General features: G+C 41.3%; 1 protein-coding gene across 12 annotated transcripts in view; it reads right to left on the bottom strand.

Moving 5' to 3' along the window:
* Window positions 1-5975: 5975 nt before the first annotated feature.
* The window catches only part of PDS5A (PDS5 cohesin associated factor A), a 66110-nt gene continuing 62100 nt past the window's right edge, over window positions 5976-9985 (bottom strand). For 6 of the 12 annotated variants that reach the window (XM_026699829.2, XM_026699830.2, XM_026699832.2 and 3 more), the window contains 2 exons: window positions 9570-9720; window positions 5976-7125 (listed from right to left, as the gene is read on the bottom strand). In XM_026699829.2, coding sequence (XP_026555614.1) covers window positions 7033-7125; window positions 9570-9720 — 244 coding nt within the window. In that variant the 3' untranslated portion in view covers window positions 5976-7032. The remainder of the gene's footprint in view (window positions 7126-9569; window positions 9721-9985) is intronic. The other 6 variants (XM_026699834.2, XM_087936758.1, XM_087936759.1 and 3 more) reach the window with 1 other exon arrangement.

Here is a 9985-nt window from a genome sequence, read left to right as displayed (position 1 = left end):
GCATATCAAATTTATTTGCCGCAATCCCAATTTCGTATGTACTGTAGATAGAAAAGGTTTACATTGAGAATATGTCTTTTTAACTGAAGAACAGGCAATGGGCTACTCGTAGGTTTTTGCGAAATTGTCATGTTACATTACTGTAATCATATATATATATATATATATATTACATATATATATATAATATATCGAGATGTGCGTGCAGGATTCCCTCCTGCGAGATATTCAAGTTATCTATAGTTTCAGATACTATGACACAGAAAATAGTAATTATTTGTGCAATAGGAGGCGCTGCTTTTTTCACATCCCATTTCTGCCTTGGATGATTGTGTGATTTATCTGACACGTCACATCAATCACTGGCAGAAGCCAAAGGAAATGTGATTCCTTTTTTTTTTTTTTTTTTGGTTGGTATTTCTTCAATATTTATTTTTTTAAAAAAAAGAAAAATTGTTGCTGCTCAACATTTTTTGTTAAAATACTAGCTGGGGCAAATACAGCCCTTAGCAATTTGCCATTTGTGTTTGTATTTTTTTTTTAATAGTCTATATTTCGATGAGGTCATCACAATATGATTTACCCTGGTGGTAATTGTGTAAGCCTACGATTTCATATTTCCTTGTTCTTTGCGCATTATTAAACGAAAGAACTGGGGAGTAGGTAGTTGGGATAAAAATGTCGTCTTTTATACTTCGATAACCTTTCTAAGGGAAAATTCTGCGGTGGGGTCAAATGAAATTAGCAAGGCTCTGAACGCAGGAAGGGGGCCTGGTGATATATACAGGTAGTCCTTGACTTACAATTCATACAGCTCATTTAGTGACCATTGGAAGTTACAACGGCACTGGAAAATGTGACATTGCCATTTTTCACGTGCCCTTTGTAGCATTCCCACGGCCATGCAATCCCCTTTTGCAACCTTCTCTTCAGAAAAGTCAGTGGAGAAGTGAGATTCACTTCGCGTATTACTAAGTTACAACGGTGGTGATTCGCTCAATGGCTGACAAGAAAGGTCATAAAATGAGGCAAAACTTATTGAACAACTGTCTCACTTTTGGGCTCCATTGGGGTTGAGTCAAGAACTATCTGTACGTCACTGTTCAGCTGTTCCTTGAATACTTTCAGTGATAATTTCAGCTTAGCTTTAAACTTCTCCATAAAAGAGTGAACATTGGACAGTGGGAGAGCCAATTTATATGGAAAACTCTAGAAGTACTCAGTTTGGCTAGTGCTTCAACCCTAATTCAATGAATAGAAATGTAGGGAGAAAGGATTGGCCTATATATGTTTAACCAAGACTGATGATATAACTAGCAGTGAGAGGGACTAGATCCTTGTGTTGGACCTGGAAGGCAATTGAGCTGAACAGGTGAAAATGCTGTCAGGATAAATCTAAATTGCACATAGCAATGACTTGGAAATGATGAACAATTGGCTAAATTTACACCCCCCGATAAAGGCGATGAAGCCTCCATAGAGCAATCTTTTTGAATATGGTATATACATGTGCGGTAAAGCTGCTGAGTAATGTACTCAGTGCGCACAACGTTGCCGTAATTTGTGCACGCAGAACAGAACCTGGGCTGTCCAGCTTTGGTTTGGAGTGTTTTTCAAAGAGATCTGGGATTGGTTAGTAATTCAGAAAAGATATTTTTCCCCAGAGAACTTAGCCAAGCGCAAAAACACATCATACAGAAGCACTTCCCAAGGTCCCTATTGGACGCCCGCTCTTCTTTTCCTATCACAAGGTCTTGTTCAAGGGGTGGCGTACTTGTACTACTGACTTAATGACAAATAAAGTTTCCCCATTCCAGCTCCTCGGTAATCCGAGACCCGTGTTTTTCAGCCGTGTTTTAGTGTTCGTTTTGTCCAAAGTGATCGGATTTCTACAATGCGTCGTCTTCCCCGTTGCCTCCGTTTGAGGTGTAGCGGAACTCCGCTACAGCAGCCCAGAGTAAATGAAACCAGCTGCAGCTCGAGTAAATTCTGCAAACGTGACACCGGATCCTCATTTTGGAAAAGGCAAACGTGAACCTTTTTTTGCTCATACTTTATTGTTTCATTCCAGAGAGAACGCTTCTTCGGCCCAATAGTAGTCCTTCCAAACCTGCCAGACTTTTGCAGCCACGGGATTTTGTTTGAGAAGGGGCTTCTTTTGGCCTCAACAGCCTGATAAAACAGTTCAACTTCCACAATTGCAGCAGCCTGGCCCAGGTAGCAGGTAAACCCAGCAGAGCAAGAATGGCACATAGGGCAGGAATGACACGTGAGGGGATAGGTGGGTGTATGTGAGGCTGAGGCACACACAAAGTGGCCAGCTTCTCATCCTTCTCACCCCATGGACTACATAAAAGCTCATTGCTGGAATAAAAGCTGCTGGCATCGGAGGGGACAACGTTGGGGGCGACCAGGCATCGGCAGGAGCTGAAGGGCGATGAAGGTAGACTGGAAAGCAGCCCCAGTCTGCGAGGGGACAAACGTTAAGCCCAAAAGCTTGTCTGGTTGAAGATTGTAGGCTGTGGCCAAAGAACGATACCTGCAATTCAGTGGAGAGCTGCAGGAACCACGTTCCTATTGGGATGAACGTAGCACTCGGAGGAGGAGCTAATGCCTCTGAAATTCTCTCTTGGTTAAGGAGCAGGTGGAAGGGCTGCAGCACCGAAGAGATCAGCCCTGGCAAGAGGAAACCACATGCAAGGGTGGGGATGAGAGACACGATGCCCTGCCCTTTGTTTCTTGTGATTTCCCTGGTGGGCTTTTTTTTTTTTCTTTTTGGCTCACGGAATCCCTCACAGAGGGTATATATGTCTCCGAAGACCCAGACTTTTTTGCCAAATTGCTGAGGAGGAAAGGGACAGAGGAAGTGAAGGATGCCCCCGGCCAGCAATCTTCTGTAGGAAGCGGAGCAGGTGAGGCCTCTTGAATCTGAAGAAGAGCTGGAAGCAGTTGATGGAGGCTTGGGCATGGAAGAACCTCCGCTCTACTGCCGATGGCCAAGCCCAAAGTTTCTAAACCTCACAGCATCCCTCTGGCTTTCACCTCGTGCTCCTGTCGCTGTTCTTGTTGGAGCTGCTCTTCTTTGGAGAACCTCTTCCCAGCCAAGACCAACCCTTTCGAACGGAAGGAAATCCAGGCAGACGTGCGTTGTAATGGTTAAGGTGTTAGACCAGGGCCATGAAGATCTAGAATCCTGGTTTTACCTCCAGCCACAGAAGCTCATCACTTTCTTCCCCAGGCCAGCCTACCTGTGATGACCTGGAGCGTAACACAAATGTAACAAAATCCAAAACATAAATAAATGTCCTTTAATGCCTCCAACTTGGCCCCGCTGTTCAATAATTCTCAGTTGGAGATAAAATGTACTCAAAAATAGTCTTCAAAAGAAAGCAATACAGTCCGAACTCAATGAGCAGGTAGAGATGAAATAAAAAACCAAAACAAACTACAATGAAGTTCCACAACGGACCAAGATAAGTAATTACCAACTTCAAGGAGATAACAAGGCACAGTCTGTTGGAAGGACGCCAGCCAAGATAACTTCAGCCCAAAATAAAATGCGCTTTGCTTCTGGCAACTCTGTGTTGTAACTGCCTCTCTCTTATATACTATTCTCCCCAGCTGCAACCAGTGAGGGGGATCATGGCCGCTTCCTCTCTCGTAAGACAAGTTGTTACCTTCTCCGTTCCTGCTTTAGAATGAAGAGGGGATATACCTGGTTCTTCCTGGTTGCCCAGCTGGCCTTTGCCCTTCCCCAGCCTCCTCCACAACCTCCAGAGCCACACCCCCACTTCCTGTTGACTGTTCCTCCTCTCCCTTAGAGTCCGACTCTAACAAGGGCATGACACTACCTGAGGGGATTGTGGTGGTGAAGGGAGGAAGATGAAGAGGATGAGGACAGAACCTGAACAAGCCCTTCTCCTGGGAGGCAGGATGAGATGGCTCTCCGAGCGTAGTTCTCAATGAGACACCCATTGCCTTCCAGGAATTTGACGGAGGATGCCAAATATGGCTACTCCAACCAAGGAGACCATCTTTGTTCCTACTGCTATTGCTCTCCACATCAGTCTAAGAGAAGCTCCAGGATCTCCTTCCTTGCAGAGATTCCTGCTAAGTTACGAAAGGAGAGACATTTCTACACGTCACAAATTTGGCCCAAATCTTGGAATATTCGTTTATTTAACTCCATGACCTTTATGGCCACATGGGTAAGTCCTTGGCTTACAACCACAAGCCAGAGCCCCTGTTGTTAAGTGAGGCATTTGTTCAGAGACTTTGGCTCAGTTTTACGACATTCCTGTCCCATGGTTCTAAAGTGAATCACTGCCGCTGTTAAATTAGTAACACGGTTAAGTGAATCTGGCCTCCCCCCTTGACTGGGGGGGTTTTTTTGCAAAAATCCCAGGACACGGAACGGTCATAAATACAAATCAGTTGTGAACTGTTGCAAGCAGGGGCGGGATCTTACCGGTGTAACTACCAGTTTGGTGATTTATTTTTTGCGCGCGTGCATGAAATATCGTGAGCTGTGCTGCCCGGACACCTGAGCAGTGATGCGTGAGGGTGCACAGCATTTGAAAAAGCACCATTTTCCTGCTTTTTCAACCGTAGCTGTGCCGCGCAAAGCAGCTGAGATTGAAAAAGCAGGAAATAAAGGACAGGTAAGAGCCGGGGCGGGTGGGAGGGAACCGGTTCTGTATCTGCTGCTCTTCAGAGCTACCAGTTCTACAGAGCGGGACAGAACCGACAGAATCCCGTCCCTGGTTGTAAGTCGAGGACTAGCAGTGCCATCAGTGCTTCAATCACCACTCCCCTTTCCCTAATTGGAGGCAAGCAAAATTCTGCTTTGAACTTTTCAAAGGATTTGATAGTCGCTTTTTTTTTGCTCTGCATATACTGGGATGGTGCTTAATGGTGGTTGCACACAATGGGGACTATAAGGAGTAACACCTTGCGCCGCTTAGGTACTTCTTGGATTTGCCTGGTTCTTTTTTCCCCTCTACCTTCCAGATTGTAGAGGGATAGGGAGGGGAAAATAGATGTAGCCAAAACAAAATACTTTCTCCTGGGAACCAAGGACATTTCCACAGATGGTCAGAGAGGATAGGAGCGACATTACTGGGCGACCGGATGGTGCCTTGATTGGACCATGTGACTGATTGATTGGGAAAGGAGAAAAACTTTTGCTTTTAATTAGGTGAAAACTGTGCGAACTTTCAGTCGGTTTTCCCCAGATACGTGCCAATACAATATGCCAAGAACAAAACTTTGAGGAACCAACCTGCCACGGAGTTCTGTTTGCTATGGGCGTATTATTTGGAACCCGGACATATATTTTGTAGGCTTTTCTACTACAAGAATAAAACCCTTATTTATCAGCATCTTAATTCTGCCTTCTCTTGTTTTGTTTTATGCTGAGCATGCCTAAAATACCATCCCGATAAAATTAAGGACATTTAACGAGTGGGATCTCATGGAGACTGTTTTGGCAATAAGACAATTGAGTTTTCAGAAGTTAGAAAACACAGGGCTCAGAGAACACCAAGGACCCTTCATTTCAACCCCAGGCTACAAATATTCTCTTCTATCAATTTATTTGTTGCGTCATTTGTGTCTGCAGTGAAACTCCATTTTTTTTTGGGGGGGGGGGAGGATACTCCTTTAAATGATATTAGCATTTTAGGGAACGAAGTCTCTGTAACAAGGAATAGCTATCACTTTGCTCCATATTGCCTGGGGAATTCTGAGAGTTGGAAGTCCACAAGTTCTAAAGTTGCCAAGGTTGTTACACCACAGCTCGGAGACCGAATCCGACATACCAAACATTTATCAACGATGCTGCCATTTGTTTTACGGACACTGTGCTCCCCAAAAACCATCCATTTCTTTTGTGTTTGATCAACGTTTGGCAGCGATGGCTGAACATCGGAAAAATGGTTGTGTAAACTTGGGGGGGAAAGCAGAAAGATACCAAATGACACCTAGAAGCATTTATTTTATGCAACCAACTTAAATATGATGGTGTGTACTTAAAAGCGTACACTATATGCTGAACAATGCCGGGGGGGAGGAGGGGGAATCAACATTGATGCAAAGTTTTCTAAATTAAATGTTAAAAAATGAGAAGGGGAAGGAAAACGTAAAACAGACTTAGTTTCAATCAAGACAATGCTTGAAATCCTAAACATTTTCAATGTTCCTTACAAAGCTGCCAAAAATCCAACTATTTTAAAAAATTGATTTTTTACATCAATAATAAAAATCTGGTGACAAACATTATAAAATCAAATCCTGGGATGACTTTACTCCATTTAGATTTAGAATATTCCAACAAAACCACAGGAGTAAACCCACTCAGAAGTGATATATGTTTTTTATAAAACGAACAATATGTACATTTATTGCAACTTATATTAAAACTAAAATGGAGCAGGAAATTAAAAAAAAAGATGAAATGTCTACTTAAAAATCAATCATCAAATGATTAGTCTCCTACCCTTGATAAAAGTCAGAAAGCAACATTATAAAAATTGCCACTAGGTGACTTCTCAATGCAGGAACCAAAATCTGTACATCTTATTTTGCTGGGGATAAAAATTATACATAAGTCTTTAAAATGAAAGCAGATGAGAATTCCATTTTGCAAGTATGTCTCAGTTTAAAAACCATTCGGTAGCCGCCTTCTTTTTCTTGAAAAAAAAATATAGGTGATGGGCGATAGATACCCAGTTAAGGTATGTGAATTTTTAACAATGGTATAAGGACCTCTCTCTGACTTTCTTTTAAAAAAATGCAGCATGAAAATTAATGGAGTAAAACACTTTTAAACTCCAGATGTGCAGAAACTGGAATTAAGTGTTAAGCAATTTGCTTAATTATTGACTTTTCATAAAAAAGTCTCTGGGGAAATAAGTACAGATGCTTTTAGCCTCTCTCAAGAGTTTCTGCAAATTCATTTTATCTGAAAGGGAAGCAGAGTTTTCCTTCGGTGTTCAGAGCTGAAAGCTGTATGATCGGAAGTATTTTCAGTTCCTATATAGGACATTTCTTGGGTTTTGCAGAAGCTGGGAGCATACCGTCCTTTGGCTCTCCTCTCTTCCTTTTGCGAGGAAGTTTTCTTTTTACCTTGTGGAGGAGGGAAAACATAGGTTAAACTCAGAAGAACATTCAACTCAACAATTAACTGGATCATTTTAAAAGGACCAACAGTCAATCTTCAACTATATGGATCACCTGGGCAGAGCAGAGGTATTGGTTTTAAGTATGTATAAAGGACCTTATTTATATAATTTGCATTGCTGTCTTTTGACAGCTTTGGAATCAACAAAATCCCATTCCTTGGGGGTGAGTCTAACTCAAGGGTCTTCAAAACTTGGCAAGTTTAAGGCTTGTGGACTTCAACTCCCAGAATTCCTGAGCTAACATGACTGGAGTAGGAATGCTGGGAGTTTGAAGTCCACAAGTCTTAAAGCTGTCAAGTTTGGAGACCCCTGGTCTAACTTAACATCTTGTTTGTTGCATTAAAAATACATTGAACGTGAGACCATGAACCTCAAGCGTTGCTGTATTTGACTGGCAAGGGATGTAAGGGTTACATCAGCGTTCCTCAGCTATTTCAGATATTTTGGGAAACTGGTATAAGTGTACAAGGCAGTATTTGACTTATAATCAGTTTGCTTAGTGACCGTTGGAAGTGAAAGTGACCTATTGACCATTTTTCATACTTCCCATTGTTGCAGCATCCCCAAGGTCACATGATCAAAATTCAGATGTGCTTAACAACCGTGTGACTAACTTAACAACTGCAGTGATTCACTTAGCAAATGGGACAAGAAAGGTCATAAAACGAGGGCAAAACTCACTTAACAAATGTCTCACTTTTGTTCAATTCGATAGTTGAGAACTTCCTGTATCTAATGGTTAAACCCTACTTAACACAACAGGGCATCCAGGCGTGCCTGCAAAGGTTTGCATTGCTAGCTCAGTTTTTTCATATCAGGCTTTTATCCTAGAAGACAAAAAAAACTGGAACCAATTTTTCTGACAACAGCCTGTTTTTAAAGTTCACTCTGCAATCTTTTACGAAAGCCTCACCATCATGAAACTTAGAATAATTCAGAAGCCAGGTTGAAGTCCACAAACGGGAAGATATTATCGTGTATTTCTGGTTTGCCAACTTTCATGATCTCAGTAAGAGATCTTACTGAGAAAATGAAAGTTGGCAAACCAGAAGTAAGGGATCTTACTGAGACCTTACATTACCTTACAATCTCAGTAAGGGATCTTACATTAGACCTTACAATACTTTGATTTGAATTGAGACACATCCAAGCGCTCGATTTTAGGAATGGGAATAATATAAAAAATTTATATCTAAAGGTTGAATTTATTTTTTTATGCATCGATCAAAAATAAGATTAAAAATAATAGGGAAAAATAATTTGAAAGATGAAGAGAAACATTTGTGGACACAGATGGTTAGACACTCACCAATGATTTTGTAGAGAGAAATGTGAATTAACTACTTGAATATTAAGCAGACAGAATTTATGCTAACATAATTAAGGACAGGGATACTGGGAAAACAGGGAAAGACCTGGTTAAATCTTAGTTAATCATTTAAATCAAACAAAAAATAAGGCCACGATTCCAATTATTACAGGTACAGGAGATGAAATATTTAAAACTTCAATGGATAAAAATCGTCAAATTTTAAAATTCTGTTCAGATTATATATATATCTAGTAAACCAGAGAATGTATCGAACATGGATATGAAGGCCTTTTTAAATAACTTACCCCATTTAGATGATCTACAAAAACAATTTTTATTTACTCCTCTATCTGAGGCAGAGATTAAACAAATAAGTTTAAAATCGGCAACTGGTAAAGCAGCAGGATTGGATGGCATTGCCTACTAAAAAACATTTATGGATCTTTTGGTGCCAAACTTTTATGCCATGGGTGTTAAGTGAATTACCCTGATTGTTAAGTGAATCATATGGTAGTTAAGCAATGTCTCTGCTTCTCAAAAACTGGTTTGGGAAGGTAACGAAGACAGATCACATGATCTGGGATGGAGTGACTATCGTAAATATATGCAGCTTGCCCGGCGTTCAAATTTTGCGCCCATGACCATAGGGATGCCACAACAGTTACGAGTGTGAGGACTGGTTATAAGTCACTTTTTCCAGTGCCATAGTAACGTCACACAGTCGCTAAAACAAATTATTGCAAGTCAAGGACTCCCTGCATATAGAACTGTAACTACATTATACTCTTAAAAATTATTGGGTTTTTCCCTTTTTCTCCTGTTGTATTTTTTCACTCTTTAAGAACATACTTTCTATGTATCTTTATTATAATTAACTTTGGTTCCACCCCGCTTTTGTCACCATCTTTAAAGCAATAAATAAACCAGCTTTCATTATCTAAGTTAACTGAATAAATAATCCTTAGTAACAAGAGAAACAGAGTAGCCTTGGCTCCTAGTTTTCATCCTCTCCCTCCAGGACTGAGAGTTTAACGAACGAACGAACGACGGAGCCCTGAATCTGCTGCCTCGTGCACCTTCAGCGAGCCTGCCTCTGTTAGAGCTCTCTCCTCAAGGTCCTCCTGGCTGCTCTCACAAAGTTTAAAAAGATCCATTTCACTCGCAGAATATCCTGGACTGGACTCTATCTCCAACACTGAATCTCCATCACTGCCCAGCACCTGGCTTCTGAAAGAAGGTCAGAATGGCAACATCATACGGAGAAGCAAAGTTCTGACTGAAATCACAGACTAACATCTAGGCCTCTTCCTTCCAAAGCGGAGCTTGGTTCATTCCTGTTTTTTTTTTTGTTTTCAACACTGGAATAGGCTGACATGAGACATTTCCGTGATTTTACCGTGTTTCTCTGAAAATAAGACCCTGTCGTATTTTTTTTTTGCCACCAAAAAGAGGCACCAGGTCTTATTTTGGGGGGACATCATCCACTGACTAA

This window comes from Pseudonaja textilis, chromosome 6, assembly GCF_049901715.1.
Source record: "Pseudonaja textilis isolate UNSWEBS1 chromosome 6, rPseTex1.2, whole genome shotgun sequence".
Classification (NCBI taxonomy): Eukaryota; Metazoa; Chordata; class Lepidosauria; order Squamata; family Elapidae; genus Pseudonaja; species Pseudonaja textilis.
Note: the sequence above shows the minus strand (reverse complement) of the source record. Positions and strands in the feature narration are given on the sequence as shown.